Raw genomic sequence first — 18871 nt, forward strand, 5'->3', positions numbered from 1 at the left:
AAGGAAGACTTATTGGTCGTTTTACAAAAGGCAAATTTGAACTTAACCACTGAATTATTTTGTTACAGAATGCCATTTCATTTGCGTTGTCGATCTCTTGCAAAGCACTCCAGTTAACGTTTTGCAAGAATTCAAGTAAAGCGACAAAATCAATTTTTCTATAATTTAACGCCCTTGATTCATTCGTGGAGTCCATGTTCCGGGAATTGTTTTCGACAGGTAGCAGTTAAGTAACACTACAATCAACTATTAATTGATGCTCCGAAGAACAAAAGACCAAATCGAGCAATTGCGCAAGATGATTTCTGTACTGGTTTGCTAGATGTAGATTTAAAAAATCCGTACCGTCGATCAGCGCTGTACCAGCAGCGGGTGGCAACAAAAAACAGGCGGGCTGTGTTTTTTCATGCCGTTGATTCCACACAAAGTGGGGCTGGTTGAACTCACTACACACCAGAACAATAACAAAATCTTTACTGCACAGTTCCGGAACAATTGAAATGTGCGCATCGATCACATCAACGTTTTGGCTTTTATCACCGCACTTTCTACCCCGCACTGTAGCACTTGCACACCCTTGTTCAAGGCAGTGACCATTCCCCGTTTCAATGATAGAGCTGACGTGTTTTCGTGAAATGGCAATCAATACTCCACCAAACAATGCTTTGTCACTATTAGCTGAGCTGCGGTCACAGCGAAAAACATTAAAGGAATTTCCAAACAACTGCTGAGGTTTATTCGGCTATACAGTCCAGTCTTGGTCAAAAAGATGACATTAAAGTTGCAGTCACTCGTCGTTTTTTGCCCTCAATCCCCGAACATTCTGGCAGATGCCAACGTAATCTTGTTCGTCATTCTGCAACACGGGATACAACGAATCAGCGCTTGAAAATCTGGAAGCTAACGAATACTTGCCAAATAAGTAGTTTGGAAGACCCCTTCAACACACCTACCCGTAGGACTAGAACGGCTGATGAACGCTGGCAGCGATGGCACGACTGGGGAAGGGGTGTCAGAGGCTTCCACAATATCAACTACGGTGCGTCCCAGTATACTGCATTGCATAACTGCTGAGCTATTCTTCCTTGCGTTGAAGCAGGCGTTGAAAATGGATCCACAGCAGTTGGTTTTCAAAATTTTTGGGTTGATTTCTCCTCGAATTGGCGAAAATAGATTCCTTGTGGCCTAGTTGAAGGTTCAAAGGCGATAGCTTGTAATGCAGGATCGAGGCCAACTTTAAATAATACAAAGGTCATGTTGCTAACATCGGTACTTTTAGCGACCAGATTAACAACTACTTGATCCTCATTCAATTCAAGATTGGCTCGTACCATAGCAGCAATCTCATCATTGGTAACGTCTGGCTGAATACCAGACAAATATAGCAAAAATTTGTCGGGTTGCTGTTCACAAACTGGAACACAAACAACGTTTTTCTCTGATTTGCTTCGATCCAGATTTGCATTCGGAAGCGAAAACAAAACATGCGTCCACAAACTGCACTTTGCACAATTTTTCTCCGAACTCATTCTAAGTGCAGGAAACGCCTTTAACTATGCAGAAGGTAAATCACAGCAAGCAAACGGTTCGTCGATTGTTTATTGTCAAACTACATCGACGGCAGCCAGAAGAATAGTCGAAGGCACGACACAGTTTAACGTGAATTACTACTTGATTAGCACTTGGCGATTTAGAATAACACCTCACTTCGATCCAGGCAGCATACAGTCATACACTGATAAAAACTTCAGTGATTAACTAACGCGGAAACGGCTTGAAACGTCAAAAATACGGCATGTATAATACCAAAGACATCATACTAACAAGATATCCAGTTCTCTCATTTTCCAAACAAATCATTGGCAACATCCATTTTGCGAACATGGCGCCCTCAGGCGAGTCCGCATCGAATCTCGTACATAAGAGTAGGGGAGAGAAATGTGAAATTCGTGCGCGCCAAAATAGCAGCACTGCACACCCATACAATTGACATGACATGTTGAACGTGATGCCGTTCGATGGCGATGCTGAACTGAAGATTGATTTCGCTCCAAGCTGACAGGGTCTGATAATACCCAACAAACTTAACTGAACAGTGTTCCCAAAAAATTGTTGTTATTTTTTACGCAGATAGTCTGAGTGTAATTGAACCCGTTCGTTCAAACATGGCTGGCAAAAATGCCGTTTCTCTACGTTGGAAAATTGTTAAACCCAGTCTTTGTTGCCTTCAACAAGACCGGGATGACTAATCCACGTAAAATGCCTCGAGCATGCATATGTTACTTGCAAATAGTGCTCTCGATGCTTCTCTCATATCGGAGCTCACAACTCGGGATATTTGTGCTGTCACAGTTGGTATGACTATTGATGGCATAGACAGGAAATATGTCTATTGTTCGGCATATTTACCGCATAACCAACCTTCGCCAAGCGATGACTTCAAAAAGGTTGTATCATACTGCTGCAAGAGTGATTTACCACTTGTAATTGGCTTAACTACTCACCATATCATTTGGGGCAGCACAGATATAAATTCGAGAGGCTCTGATATGATGGAATTTGTGAGCAGTACAAACCTGCACATAGTTAATGCAGGAAACCGTCCAACTTTTGCGAGATCTGGAAGAGAGGAGGTTTTGGACGTAACTCTCTGCTCTGATAGAATTGCGCATGAGTTGGTGAATTGGCTCGTCACCGATGAGCTCGAACCTTCGTTGTCTGATCATAAGTACATATTCTTTGATCATTCAAACGTTAAATTTGATATTATCACATATCGTAATCCCAAATCTACAAACTGGGACTTGGCGACTAGATTTTACGGGTACCAACCAACAATTGAAACCCCAATTGATTTGGAAAATGTTGTAGACGAGACAAATTCACTCATAGTTGCAGCATATGAAGAGGCTTGTCCACTTCGGATTGGGCGAGCTACTAGAGGAACTCCTTGGTGGAATGCTGAACTTGCTAGACTAAGGAAACTATGCAGAAGAGCTTGGAACCACCGACGCAGAGATGGGTCGGAGGCATTCGTGTCGGCTCGAAGGACTTACAAAAATGCTCTTCGATCATCTTAACGAAGTGGTTGGAAAAGCCTCTGCACAAATGTCTCTAGTCTCAACGAGGCTAGCAGATTAAATAAGTTACTTTCGAAGTCCAAGGACTTTAATGTCAGTTTCTTAAGAACTTCAGATGGTGAACACTTGTCTGATGAAGGTGATGTACTTCACTATCTTTTTAACACTTACTTTCCAGGATGTATGGATCAATCACCGACAGCTCTTCCCGAGACTTTTTCAGGTAGTTACTATTCTTGGGCCCTTGCTCGAAGCGTTGTGACGATTGAATCGGTCAAATGGGCAGTTGAGAGTTTTGCTCCGTACAAGTCTCCTGGAAAGGAAGGAGTTTTCCCAGTGTTACTGCAGAAAGGGTATGAACATTTCAAACATGTTTTGAAGAAAATACTTACTTTTAGTCTTGCGACTGGATATATTCCAAGAGCCTGACAGGAAATAATTGTCAAATTTATTCCCAAAGGCGATCGCGACACTTATGAGGAAGCGAAGAGTTTCAGGCCTATCAGTGTAGGCTCATTTCTTCTTAAAACAGTGGAACGCATTGTAGATCACTATATCAGGAATGTTAGGTGCATCCACTACATGGAATGCTCCATGCTTACCAGCGTGGAAAGTGCACTACAACCCTGTTACATGATGTTGTGTACAACATTGAAAAAGCTTTCTCACAAAAGCAATCTTGCTTGGGAGTATTCCTAGATATTGAAGGTGCCTTTGATAACGTGTCTTTCAATTCAATTCTGGAAGCAGCCCGTGGTCATGGCATACCTTCAAGTATCGCAAATTGGAAACACGCAATGCTTAGCAATCGACTACTTTGTTCATCGATTCGGCAAGCAGAGATTAGAAAGCTGAGTGTCTGTGGGTGTCCTCAAGGTGGTGTACTATCCCCACTTTAATGGAACCTAGTCGTTGATGGTTTGTTAAGGAAACTTAATAACCTTGGATTTCCGACTTATGGTTTTGCCGACGATTATAATATATTGATGACCGGTATAAGCATTAACACTCTCTTTGATTTAATGCAACAAGCCCTGCGATCTGTTGAACAATGATGTTTTCAGGTTGGATTATCTGTAAATCCGGGCAAAACATCAATGGTGCTTTTCACTCATCGTAGGATAATCACAGGAGCTCGTCCGTTGCAGTTCTTTGGTTCAGAGGTCACTTTGGTCGATCAAGTTAAATACGTCGGGGTTATTCTTGACTCAAAACTGAATTGGTCTGCTCACATTGATTTCAGGATTAAAAGAGCTTGCGTGGCTTTCGGCCAATGAAGACGAGCTTGTAAGTCATGTAAGTCCCCATGAGAAGGAAATGAAATGAGAATGAAAGGAGAAGTCGCGACAGTTCAGTCAAAGCTAAATCATCTCCAAAGGATGGTCCTAATGGCGATGACAGGAGCATTCACGACAACTCCTACTGCTACTCTAGAGGCGCTACTGTGCATTAAACCACTACATGTGTTCCTAAAACAAGAAGCATTATCTTGTGCATATAGTCTTAAGGTTACAGGGCTTTGGAACAGTAACCCATTAGATTATGCTGCCAGCCACACTCGCTTGTGGTCTCAAATGGTTACGTGGGATGAGTATTTACTCGCTCCTAGGGACCTAACTCTCACATGCAGTTTTCCTTTCAAAACATTCAATGTGAGCTATCCTCATCGTGAGGAATGGTTGTCTGGTTGTCTGGAACGACAACTTGATGGACACATAGTTTGCTATACGGACGGTTCTCTGTTGAATGGTCGTGCTGGTGTCTACTGTCGTGAAATGAGGCTGGAGCAGTCTCTTTCACTTGGTAGATAATGTACTGTGTTCCAAGCAGAAATCTACGCAATTCTGTGTGGAGTACAATCGGCACTTCAGCAGAGGATCTGTGGTAAACGAATTTATTTTTGTTCCGACAGTCAGGCAGCTTTCAAAGCACTCAGTTCGAATGACTTACGGTCGAATCTAGTGATCGCATGTCGAACTCAAATTGAAGACCTCAGCATTTCAAATGCTGTTTACTTCTTATGGGTACCCGGCCATTCTGGTATTACTGGAAATGAATCGACTGATGGCTAGAGCTGGTGCAACGAATGATTTCGTTGGTCCTGAACCAGCTTTACCACTTTCAACTAGTTGGGTAAAGCACGAGATTCGTTCTTGGGCTGCATCCAAACATGCCAGCTACTGGCGCAGCTTGCAAACTTGCGCTCAGACAAAAGCATTTCTACCAGATTTAAATCTGAAAATGTCAAAGTGTCTACTGCATTTCTCCAAGCATCATTCCAGTATTCTGGTCAGAGCTCTGACTGGACATTGCAAACTCAATTATCACATGGCTACTATTCAACGTGCTGAGTATTATTCGTGTGAATGTGTGTGTGAATGCGATTATGGTACTTCATATCATCTGATATGTAACTGTCCCGCATTGACGCAGCTACGTATCCGGGTTTTTGGTTCTCCATACATGGTTGAGTATGCGGAGCCAAAATTGAAGGATATTCTCTCGTTTCTCACCCAATGTGGTAAGGAGCTATAGTCAGAAGGGTTCATCGTTCTTCCTGGAGTGAATGAATCCCTTCTGTATTCACCTTAAATAGGGTTCAGCAGTTTGTTTGGCATCCTTTATGGGGTACCGAATTTACTTCTGCTCGTACATACTGCGAATCGTTCTGCATTCTTCCGGGAGTGCAGAATGGTGTCGCTTTTGTAAGATTTCTAAATCCTCTCGAGGGTTGGAGGTTTTATTAACAGCAGACTGTTCTGGACCTCGTAGAGGTTCAGAATTCACTTCTGCTTCCACTAAATGTGATCCTCAGCAGATTGTTCAGCATCCCTTAGGGGTGCAGAATTTACTTCTGCTTTTATGTGTTTTTGTGTCGTCAATTTTTCCCATCCTTCAAGTCCAACCCTTTCCATTTCCTTTCAATCCTTTCCTCTTATATATCGGGAAAATGATGCTAAAAACAAATTGATGGCAAGGCACAAATCTCCAAATATCAAGGGGAACGTGCCATTTGAGCCAATTTGTTCTGATTCCTGATACAAGATAGCGATCATTTACCAATCATCATCTCAATTAGCAGTAACAAAGCCATTGCCAATTCAGTTAATATTTCATATGATTTGACAAAAAATATTGCCTGGATTAAATAACAAAGTAATATTTCAAGTGTCTTAACTTCAATGGCAGAGCTCCCCCCACTTCAAGAATATAACTTTCCCGTTTGTTCGATTCTGTAGGCCGCAGAACAAGCCCAAACTAATCGATTTCTCGGTCCATTGTCTAACAGAAGGCCTCCAAACCATTGGTGGGACAAAGAGTGCTCAGATGCTAAGCACGCGAAACAAATGCTTTCAAGACGTTTTTAAAACGAGGAAGAGGAACTCCTCAGAATTTTGAAAAATTCTTGACTTTAGAAACTAAGGTTGTAATGTTGCAAGAAATGTTGCTATTGGAGGCATTTTGTCGAAGGTTTGTCAAGAGAAAACTCAATGAGCACTCTTTGGAATACGGCCAGACGAATGAGGAATCGTAACGTAGGTAATGAGAGTGTGGAATACTCGAACCGATGGATATTTGATTTTGCGACGAAAGTTTGTCCAGGTTCTGTTCCTACGCATAGCATTATTACGGAATCTTTTCTAAATAATGGTTCCATTGATAGCCCCTTTTCAATGATGGAATTTTCCATAGCACTCATGTCTTGTAACAATAATGCTCCTGGGTTGGACAGAATTAAATTCAACTTGGTGAAGAATCTGCCCGACCTCGCAAAAAGACGTTTGTTGGAATTGTTCAATAAGTTTCTTGAGCAAAATATTGTTCCACTTGACTGGAGGCAAGTTAAAGTTATCGCCATTCAAAAGCCGGGGAAACCAGCTTCCAGTCACAACTCCTATAGACCCAATGCGATGTTGTCCTGCATCAGAAAATTGTTCGAAAAAATTATTCTACACTTGGGTAGAGACGAACGGTTTGTTGTCAGATACTCAGTTTGGCTTCCGTAGAAATAACAGGACGAATGATTGCCTTGCATTACTTTCGTCTGACATCCAAATTGCCTTCGCTCAAAAGCAACAAATGGCATCTGTATTTTTAGACATTGAAGAAGCATTTGATTCAGTTTCCATTGATGTTCTTTCATACAAACTCCACCCACATGTACTCCCAGCGGTTATAAATAATTATTTGCACAACCTTTTGCCAGAGAAACGCATGCATTTTTCACATGCTGATTTGGCAACATTCAGAATTAGCTACAAGGGTCTACCGCAAAGCTCATACCTCAGTCCGCTCCTTAATATTTTTTACGTGAATGACACTGACAGCTGTCTAGTAGCCCCATGTACACTGGCAGATGATGGCGTAGTTTCAGTTACTGGATCCAAAGCTATTGATCTGCAAAAACCATTGCACGATACCTTAGATAACTTGTCCGTTTGGGCTGTTCATCTGGGTATCGAATTCTCTACGGAGAGAACAGAGCTGGTCGTCTTTTCAAGAAAGCATGATCCCGCGCAACTTCAGCTTCATATGATGGTAAGAATGATCCAACAGGTTTTGACTTTCAAATACCTTGGGGTGTGGTTTGATTCCAAATGCACGTGGAGAGGACACATTAGGTTTCTGATAACAAAATGCCAACAAAGAGTAAATTTTCTTCGAACAATAACTGCTCATCCGGAAGATCTAATAAAATTGTATCAGACAACGATACTTTCAGTGATGGAATATGGATGCGTTTGCTTTGGTTCCGCTGCAAACTTTCATATTATCAAATTAGAGCGAATTCAACATCGTTGTTTGCGAATTGCTTTAGGCTGCATGCATTCGACACATATAATGAGTCTTGAAGTTCTGCCGGGAGTTCTTCCATTGAAAGATCGTTTTTGGGAGCTTTCATCGCGACTGCTAATAAGATGTGAGTTACTGAATCCCATAGTTATTAATAACTTCGAAAGGCTGGTTGAGCTTCAATCTCAAACAAGATTCATGACAGTATATTTGAACCGTATGTCACAGGAAATCAACCCTTCAAGATATATTCCTATCCGTGTCAGCCTTCTAAATGTCCCTGACTCAACTTTATTTTTCTACACATCCATGCAGCGCGAAGTGCGTGGAATCCCGGAACACCTACGTTCGTTGGAAATCCCAAAAATATTCACGGGTAAGTTCAGGCATATTGACTCTGAGAAAATATTTTACATGGACGGATCACGAATTGAAGAGTCTACTGGGTTTGGTATATTCAAAAATAATGTTTCGGTCTCATTTAGGCTTCAAGAACCTGCATCTGTTTATATAGCAGAGTTAGCAGCAGTCCATTATAGTTTGAGTGTAATCGTCACATTATCTTCAAACCATTATTTTCTTTTCACAGATAGTCTGAGTGCAATTGAAGCCATTCGCTCAAACGCTGCTGGCAAAAATGAACCTATTTTCTTGGGAAAAATAAAAAAACAGCGCCTGAACGTCATATTGAATAATAATTATCAAATCACAATAGTTTGGGTCCCGGCTCAATTCCAGGCAATAAAAAAGCCGATATTTAAGCCAAATGTGGTGCTATTGAGGGTGAAATTTATGAGAGACCGATTGCATTCAACGAATTCTATAGCGCGTCTCTCCAAAGAACACTTGCCAGCTGCAAGCTTCTTGGGGTAAAGACATTAGCCTAACATTGGTCTGGGTCGGTGGATGCACTCAATTATTCCTAAAATATCGACAAAGGCATGGTTCAGTGGACTGGTTGTTAGTAGAGATTTCATTCGTGTGATGTCCAGACTCATGTCCAATCACTACACTTTAGATGTACATTTCCTTCGAATTGGACTTTCCGGAACTAATCATTGTGCTTGTGGCGAAGGTTACCGCGATATTGACCATGTTGTTTGGACATGCGTGGAGTATCGTGATGTCAGATCTCAACTAATAAATTCCTTGCGTACCCAAGGTAGACTGTCCAATGTCCCAGTTCGCGACATTCTTGCTTGTCGGGACGTTCCTTACATGAAACTTCTTTATTATTTCATTGAGTCCATTGGAGTTCCTATTTAAATTTCATTGTATGTTAGACTGTTTTCTCTTCCATGAGTTCAACCAACGGCCAGCTATCTTATATTAAATAAAAGTGATAAACTGATACAAACAAACCTGAAATATTTATAAGATCATGTACAAAATAAACGTATTTCATTTAATGTAATTTATAATAGCAACTCGCTTGATAAAAACAGTGTTTAGATTAACTAATGAATACCATTATACTAATATGATATTCGGAATGTATTAGGTTTAAAGTACTATGTATTGTAGATGCCACGGCGAAGAAAAACTTATATTATATTTATATATGGTCTTCGATAAGTTACATCGCACAGACTCTTACGTACTAATTCTTAATCTAAACACATTTTAGACACATTAAAATCAAAATTGTCATAAACATCATTGAATAAACGGCAACAAACATCCAGTGGGTTGTTTTGTCCATATTGGGTACGGTGAGTTGTAAATCGAAAGAGTTCCGTACGACGGGTTCGTCTCAGTGGAGCATGAAATTGTAATTTCTCCAGCAGTTCTGCGCAGTCAATCATGTTGCCTAATATGTCGAAAATTAGAAGACGCTGCAAGGTTTTTCTTCTGCTTTCTAGTGTTGGCAGTTGGATAAGTCGACAACGATCTTCGTAGGAAGGAAGATGAACTGGATCGGTCCAAGGTAACAGACGTAAAGCGTAGCGTATAAAACACCATTGCACTCTTTCAATTCTCTTGATATGTACGCTGTGATACGGTGACCATACTGGTGCGGCATATTCTAAGACGCTACGGACGACTGAACAATACAGAGTTTTTAGACAGTACACATCTTCGAAGGCGTGTGTATTTCGACGAATAAAACCCAGTATCGAGAAAGCCTTAGCGGCGGTTAGTGCAACGTGCTCCGAAAATCTCAATTTGCTGTAATAAATAAACGCCGAGATCCTTTATAACGGAAACTCGTTCGATGGTCAGAGATGAGATTTTATAGTCGAAAGCAATCGAAAAACGCAAACGAGAGAAAGTTACGACGTTTCTAGTTTATAGTTAACCTCCATACCATTCATGTTGCACCAGGCCATGAGTGAGTCGATGTCAGATTGAAGGACGTAACAATCCAAGTTAGATTCTATACAGCGAAATATCTTCAGATCATCTGCATACAGCAATTTTGGGAGATTTTATTACTTTGCAGAGGTCATTGATAAATAGAACAAAAAGCAGTGGACCACGATGGCTTCCTTGAGGAACACCTGAAGATATTTCGAAAAGATTTTCATGACCGATACGCACGAAAGCACTGCGTCCAGTTAAGTATGTCCAAATCCACCGTGTCAGCCAATCCGGGAATCCGAGTCTATTTAATTTCTCGACGATAAAACGGTGAGGGACTCTGTCGAAAGCTTTGGACAAGTCGAAGTAAATAGCGTCGACTTGTCGTCGACTCTCCATGTGATCGATCAAATTAGAAATGTAGCACATAAGATTTGTTGTAGTCGAACGTTTTCTTACAAACCCGTGTTGTTCTTCAGCAATCATGGGATGCACTGACTCGTACAGGATATCATGCAACATGCTTTCGAGTATTTTTGGTAGGCAGCTGAGAATTGAAATCGATAGGTCTCGGCTGATTCACCATTATAACGAAAGTTAATTGGTGTACCTTTCGATTTTTTGCGACTGGCGATATACTTTCAAAAAAACTTCGAGTAGACCTTCACATTATTCTCGATGCGCTGTATGTAATTACGAAACGAAGTCACGTATAAAGAGTTGTATTCACGCTCTAGTTCACGTGACTCTGCTTTATTCCATTCACACTTAGTTTTAAAGTAACGATTTTTTACCTTCTTTAACCGATTTCGTAGATTCTGGAGTTCAGCGTTCCACCAGGGCTGATTGTATTGCTTTTGAGGAAAGCGTAGCTTAATTTGCACGTTATGAGAAATAATTTCGAACAATTTTGTGTAGAAGGATGAAACGGCGTCATCGATTGTATCACCGCGAATAATTTCGGTCCATTCTATCTCAGATATCAACTCATTCAACTTTGAGTAATCAAGTCTGATGCACGAGCTACTATGGAATGCAGATGAAGCACAAAAGGAATGTGGTGGCGGTCAACTTTCATGAGCGGCATGGGAGGTTCAAGTAAATCGAAGAACAGTGGATCATTCGTGAGAGCGAGATCTAATAACCGTTCGTTGAAGTTATTTAGATTATTGATCTGGTAAAGTCGGTTAGCCAACAGATTTTCCACTAGAACGATTTCCTGTTCTGATAATGCATTTGCTGGTAGTAGTGAATTCGTATCCTCCTCGAACTGCCAAACCAAATGTGGTAAATTATAGTCTCCCATCACTACAATAAAATCACTTTCAGCTGCATGTTCGAAGATGTCTTGAATGTAAGACGAATGGGCCTCATACAAAGCCACGTTCGAGTTAGGCGGTAGATAAATAGTGCAGATCCAAAGGGAAGTGGACTTCAATTTTATTCGAACGGTCACTTGTTCTAGCTGCTGGCTATTGTTTGCAGTGACCGAGATACTGTTCAACTCTTTCTTCACACCAACCAACACACCGCCGCCTCGTTGAAGAGTACTGGTACAAGGGCTCCGATCGCATCGATACAAGCAATAGTTTTCGGTGATCTCGCTATTCAAAAAAGACTCATTAAACCAGGTTTCTGTCAGTACCACGATATCGTAGTCACACTGTGTGAGTGCTAAAAACAAGTCATTGGTTTTAGTTCGGAGACCTCTTACATTCTGGTAGTAAATGGTGAGCGAGTGTGGGACGGTAGCGGTCAACTGTTTACTGACGGTTTCATTGTGCTGCACTTGAGCAGAGGTTGAAATCTGCTGCGAGTTTGAGTTTGATTGCGTGTGTGAAAGCGATCTGCTGGTCAGCAAAGGATGTTGTTTATGCCGGTTGCAAACGAAAAGGAGTTCGACTAGTTGCCTTATGAAATAAACGTATTGATGAAAGAAGAAATAACTGATATAAAGTAGAATATCGATGTAGATATCAATTTTGAGGTATCCATTGAGAATTTCAGGTAAAAAATTATGTATCCGGATGAGTCCCTCTTCTTTTGTCCGACTTAGCCTAACATTGCCCCCCCTTCTCAGGGGCGAGTCGAAAAAAATAGTTTATACTTTTTACATTATATTTTTATTTCAGGTTGGATTTTTTCCTAAGGAGTATATTGAGGAAAATCATGCAAGCTTTGACAACCAATAACATTTGGAATAGCACTTTCTATTTGGAGAAAAAAAATTCAAATCCTTCATTGAGAAAGCAAAAATTCTACTGAACGGTAGCGAGTGCGACAAACGACTTCTCGAACGAAACATTTGAATGGATGCTGGGAGCTACTCAAATACGCCACACCAACGTCAGAATACACCAACAAAATATTCCAGTCCAGATTAAGCTCTTTCTCGCAACAATTTAAAGAACGTGAATAACCAGGGAGCGCAAAGTCTAAAAGATTTATGCCACAAACAAATGATATATTAAAATATAAAATCAATACCGTACAATTCTTCACTAATTCTGGGGAGTATGCTACCCATGTATACGGCATCCTTTCTTCTCCCCCTAAAAACAAGACAACCGGCCACGTTAAGCTAAAGCAAATGAGTTCAATAAAACTCTTATTTAAAAAAAACGCTTATCTTTGCAAAGTTTTAAGAATAATCCACACATAGCACAGTAGAGAAAAATGGAGCAAAAACGGTCAGTAAAATCGATTATACGTATTTAGAAGGACCGCATGAAATGCTATCACGTTCATTTTACCCCAAGTTCCCTTTTTCTACTGTATCGTATTCAAGCTTAACTATATAAGAAAAAACCGAAGTACTTGCAGAAGAGCGAATAAAGTGTTTCTGATGTAAAAAAAGTTTAACAAATCGATCTCTGGTTAAACTTTCTTTCGCATACCGAAAGCAGGCTAATTGTGGTTGATGAAAATCGATTGACATTGCGAAGAAAGAAATACAAATAAGATTACAAATAGATAGATTCGATGGCCGCACGAATCATGTTGTACTGTCACAAATCAATCGATTTTCATCAACCGCATTCAGCTTCCTTTCTGAATGCAAATTAAAGTTCACTAAGAGATACAACTTATGACATAAATTGGGGTAAAGAGGGTTAAACGGGCTAGTACTGTCATTTTATTACGTGTACTTGGATCACTGAAGTTTTCTTCGTAATATGGACCAATATTGATAGGTCATATTGAATCTGCTTCCGAATCAGAATCTAAATCTAAATTTAATATAAAATTATATTTGAGGCAAAATTGGAGTAAAACGATGTAGCACGAAGCATGCGAGCAAGGAAACAGTTAACTATTTTTTGAGGTTATATGCGAAACATAGAACTGCGAACTGCCTTGTATCTGGTCCAAACACCAATCAGTTGAACTTTTTTTCTGTAAATTCATAGAAGAAAATGATTTTAGGTGAAACAAAATACAGTTGAATTTTTTATTAAAAACAATCTCCATTTATCGAACTTCATACATGCCAACATAGTAATCCATTTTTATCAAAACAAATAGTTAAAATCAATAATTTGCTCATTATATTTTTATTTCAGGTAGGATTTTTTCCTAAGGAGTATGTCAACGAACATCATGCAGACTTCAACAACCATTAACATTTGGAATAGCACAGGCTATTTGGAGAGAAAGATTAATCGAATCCCTCTTTGAGAAATAAGCAAATAAATCATTTGATAGGAAAAAATCCTGTGTTGATCCAGTGGTGTAATAATCTTTCTCATTAAGACAATAACATTTTACAAGAAATCGATGTAGGTTGGACATCTTGACAAACTGTTTTCGTAACCGGAAATCGGACACTATCACATTACGCACATTACGTTGCATTACGCTTTTATGGTTAACGCTATTCAGTATTCAGATTCAAATAGTTTTAAAATCTATTTTGAAAAATTCGTACGTTTTTGAGTCGTCAATCATTTGTAACACTCATCAACATGTTGGTATTTTCGAAATTGGATGTCGAATCCCGATATAATTCAATGACATTCAATAGAATAATTAGATACTTATTTTAATCGCAGTTCGATCGGTTCTTATACAGAGAGTGCGTCTGACGACTCCCATACAATTCGAAACAGTAACCTCCTCTCGTGTCCGAAAAGGTTATTAGGATCGCTAAATTGCATTCAACGTGCATGGTAGATTGAAATATCAAAAATCATTCAGCATGATGTCCAAATAGGGGTGTGAATATTTCTATAATGAATTGCGTTTTTTTTCTACAAAATGGAAATGTCAAAAATCATTGAGTAAAATGTCCTTATACATAGAACATTTCTACAATAAAGTTTGTTATTATTTTCGACAAATTGAATATCGCGTACGAAAAGCCTTGTCAAAACACCCAACCGTTCCATAATCTGTTGTAGAAACACTGTGTTTTCAGTTTTACATATTCATACTTTTGACGGCGCGTACGCGTCGGAGAGGTACATGAAAATAGGTCATGAAATATTCTCACATAAGAAATCACTGAAATGATGTTCTGAGTTTACACCACTTCAATAGAAAATTGGTTGGAAATCAGCAGGGGTCTTATCTCGATCCGACTAAAATTTTAGATTATCGAGCAGTTTTGACGTTATGAAACCAAAAAAGAAATAGTCGAGTTCTATATAGCTATCGTGTTCAAATCTTAGAGTACGTTTCATTTACTTAAGAGTAGTTATCGATTGTATCATTAATTATCATTAACATATATTTAGTATCATTCAGTAAAAAGCATTCAAGCGGAAAGGTTCTATTTCGATTATAATGGCTCGTGAGTTATCGGCTGTTACCGAGACAACTATAAGCTGTAGGTTCTGTTGGTGCTAATCGCAAAGGCTATTGTAAAGACAATATGTGGGGCGTTTCCCGACTGGAAAGCTAGCCATGAAGGTCATCCATCTACGAGATCTGTTCAAAAAGTACCCGGAATTCTCGTTTTTCTAAAAAAATATTTATTTATTCGTCTACATCTATATGGTCCCCTTCAAAGTAATTCCCCCTAGATATAATACACTTATGCCAGCGTTTTTTCCAGTCTTCGAAACCACCCTTGATAGTCACTTTTTGTAATGCTCTGTAGCACTCTCAGCGATTCTGCCTTTATCTCTTCAATCGATGAAAAACGCTGTCCTTTCATGGGTCTCTTCAACTTTGGGAACAGGAAAAAATCACACGGAGCGATATCTGGTGAATAAGGAGGTTGGGGCATTGGTAATGCGTTTGTTTTTTTGATCAAAATTCAGGAGTTTTAGAACGAATTTTGCTGCCACTCGTGTCATGCCCAAAACATTTGAAAAAATATGATGACATGAGCCAACTGATATGCCAACTTCATCAGCAACTTCTCTAATAGTGATTCGGCGATCATCCATAATCATTTTACAAGACAGAATGTAAACAATGAATACAGCTGAAAATTTCACCATACATTAGGGACATATGTACCAACACAATAAAAAAAAATGACCACCGGACTCTCCAGACGCGCGCAATTAAAAAAATCCGGGAACTTTTTGAACAGACCTCGTATATACATAGGTGCATAGACACAGAGGCTACAATTTGCTTTGAAAATTAGGCGTTAGTTGATTTCGATTTTATATTGCACAGTTCACACCAAATTGAACTGCACAATATGAAACTGTGCTGGATCAGAAGTGTGATCATAACTGCAACTGCTCTGTACTGACAGCAGCGATGCCAGATAGTAGTAGTGTCATTTCCGTATATTGAAATTTTTCTCGGAAGCGCTCACGGTGAAAAGCTCGCCAGACAAAACTTATTTCCGTAGTTCTCCGTGTATAGATTTTCGTAGAAAAAATTCAATTCCCGTAGATTTTGTCTACGGATCCGTAGAAAATGTTCGAATTCGTAGATCTATGGAGATTTCCGTAGATCTGACATCGCTGACTGACAGACCTCTAACGTCTATAACGACAACACAATCATATGGTTGTGTTTTTTTCTTTATTTCTTTTTGCTCGTTGTCAAATTCGTAAGTAGGGTTACCAGTTATGCAGATATTGAAGAAAGTTCCATAGAAAAACTATTTTTTTCGTTGTTTTTCTCAACTTTTTTTCGGCAACCATATTTGAGCAAAAAATATTGTGGTTAAGAAATTGTGTCAAAAGTTCAGCTTTGAAAGCAATCAGCATGCAGAATTTTCACTTCGTCAAAATTTATGCAGTTTGAATGTGTAGAATTGTAAATATTTCCACATTTAGCACTTTATAGAGAAATTGCTGCCAGCAAGATATACTTGCTGACTGCAGATTTTTTTCAGATATACAGACTTTTGCAACCCTGCCTGTAGATATTCGAAATTTTCACCTGGCATGTCTAGGTCTAATGAAAGGTTAGGTCTTATGGTCCTACCAAAAATACTGCATATTTTCGGATTCAACCAAAATGTGAACCGTCGTTTAGAGTACGATGGCAAAATCGTATAAAATCTTGAAAATTTGAATAAAAACGAATAGAGTTTGTACGACAACACAACCTGCCACTCGTCTATCGAAACTGTATCATAAATTTAACTAACTCCCAGTAACTCGTAATGTAAAAACGAGTTTGGTTAAACTTTTTAAGTTACTGGCAACATAGGCCAGAACTATTGATTTCGAATAACGGTTACTATGGTTATTATCTATTAAAGACATGATTGGGAATGTAAACAAATCTAATTTCAACACCAAGCAAAAGTTTAGATTGAATTGTGTTTAGAAACAACACAGCAAAAGTAAGTTACTCTCAATGATCGGCATTAATGCTAGTGCAAATATAGCGATATCTTTATTCCTGGTTCTCAGCATCAAAACATTTTACCTCTAAACTAGATGACATTTCCCTATTTTGGAGATAACCTGCATTCGTCCAATTTTGCTGTTTATTTTGAAACATGTCTCCATTTTGCTATGGATGTTGTATCTATCCGGTAAAAAAAACAGAAAATTCGATGGGAAAAGTTCTCAGTTATAAGTATATTTTTGTTTGCTTTTCATATTCTCGAGAAATTGTGACATCGTTTTCGTAAAGAACATCAATTTTCGCATCGTTTCCATATCAAGTGTAACAGTTTTGAATCCAAATTTGGCAGTTTTTGTGTAAAGTAATAGCACGATTCGGACTACATTTCAAGGATATGGCATTATCAGCTGAGACCTGGCAGAAAGGTATAACGTTCAGGCCTTCCGATTTCGATCGCACAACACAGAGAAGTACTTTTCGTTTCCAACCGAATTCAGACACAGGAGCTAATCAGTAGCCCTTCATTACGCACTTTTTCGCTTCCGTCACAAAATTCCGTTTCTAAACCCATCAGCAGTTCGATTTCCGCAGCCGCTTCGTTTTCGCTAACAATTTATTTTCAATATGTAAGAGGTCTTCGTACTAGAACAAACTATCTGTTTTTGGCACTGTCACAATGCGACTACGATATTATAGTTTTAACAGCAACATGGTTAAACGATAACATTCTGAGCAGTGAGCTTACCAACAGTTACTGCTTGTATCGATGCGATCGAAATTCAAACACCAGCAAAGGTTTAGAGGCGGCGGAGTGCTGGTTGGGATGAAAAGAGATGTAAATAGTATCTCAATAACAGCAAACAGCCAGCAGCTAGAACAAGTGACCGTTCGAGTTAATTTGAAACTCAATTCTTTGTTCATTTGCGCTGTCTATCTATCTCGTCTTGTGTTCAAGAGATATTTAAGCAAGCTGCTGAAAATGATGTTGTTGTGGTGACGGGTGACTACAATTTACCTCACTTAAACTGGCATTATGAAGAAGTTACAAGCTCGCTGCATCCTCTGAGCATGAAATTGTTTTAGTAGAAAAATTGTTATTGAACTGACTGCGGCAGATCAATGATCTTAAGAACATGAACGGACGGTTACTAGATCTTGCTCTAACAAATGAACCTGTGATATTTGATTTACTGGCCACTGATGAAAGTTGACCGTCATCACAATCCTTTTTTGCTTCACCTGAATCTTACTGCAACTTGTATACCAGATGAAATTGAACCAACTTTTGATTACAATCGGGTGAATTATTCTAACTTGAATGAGCTGTTTAATGGGGTTGACTGCCGAAATCGTTCTCGGTGACACAATTGATGACGCTGTCTCATCTTTTTACACCAAACTGTATGAAATTATTCAGAATAACGTACCAATCAAACAACGTTCTCTTCAGAAGAAATTTAAACATCCCTGGTGGAACGTCGAACTGCAGCGTCTACGAAATCGTTTGCGAAAGGAAAAGAATCGGTACTTCAAAACCATATCCACATTGCATAAAGCAGAGTCACGGGAATTAGAATGCCAGTACAACTCTTTGCACGCAATTTGTTTTCGGAATTATGTGCAGCGTATTGAGAGCAACGTGAAAGACAACCCAACTCCTTTTTGGAATTACATCACCAGCCGTAACAAATCTAAAGGCTCCTATTAACGTTCGTTACAAAGGAGTTTCAGCCGAAACATCGTTGGGCACGGCGAACCTGTTCTCGTCGTTCTTTCAAAGTGTGATAAGTAATAACTCACCTCCCTTGTCAGAATCGTACTTGAGCGGGTTGCTAATTATCATCTGTATATTCCACGCATATTTTTTGACCAACAAGACATCCTCCGTAATATGTTAACTATTGATGGTTCGAAATGTGCAGGGCCTG

The 18871-nt window shown here is 39.4% G+C and overlaps 1 protein-coding gene across 12 annotated transcripts in view; it reads left to right on the plus strand.

Annotated features, from left to right (window-relative positions):
* The window catches only part of LOC131435145 (protein vav), a 684197-nt gene extending 670310 nt beyond the window's left edge, over positions 1-13887 (plus strand). For 9 of the 12 annotated variants that reach the window (XR_009230453.1, XR_009230462.1, XR_009230459.1 and 6 more), the window contains 2 exons: positions 12308-12865; positions 13739-13887. Coding sequence is in view for 2 of the 12 variants with exons in the window: in XM_058602726.1 (XP_058458709.1) it covers positions 13739-13798 (60 nt within the window). In the remaining 10 variants the exon portion in view is untranslated. Of the gene's footprint in view, positions 1-10990; positions 12183-12307; positions 12866-13738 lie in introns of all 12 variants that reach the window. The other 3 variants (XM_058602726.1, XM_058602727.1, XR_009230454.1) reach the window with 2 other exon arrangements.
* The last annotated feature ends 4984 nt before the right edge of the window (positions 13888-18871 follow it).

The sequence above is a fragment of the Malaya genurostris genome, chromosome 3 (assembly GCF_030247185.1).
Source record: "Malaya genurostris strain Urasoe2022 chromosome 3, Malgen_1.1, whole genome shotgun sequence".
Classification (NCBI taxonomy): Eukaryota; Metazoa; Arthropoda; class Insecta; order Diptera; family Culicidae; genus Malaya; species Malaya genurostris.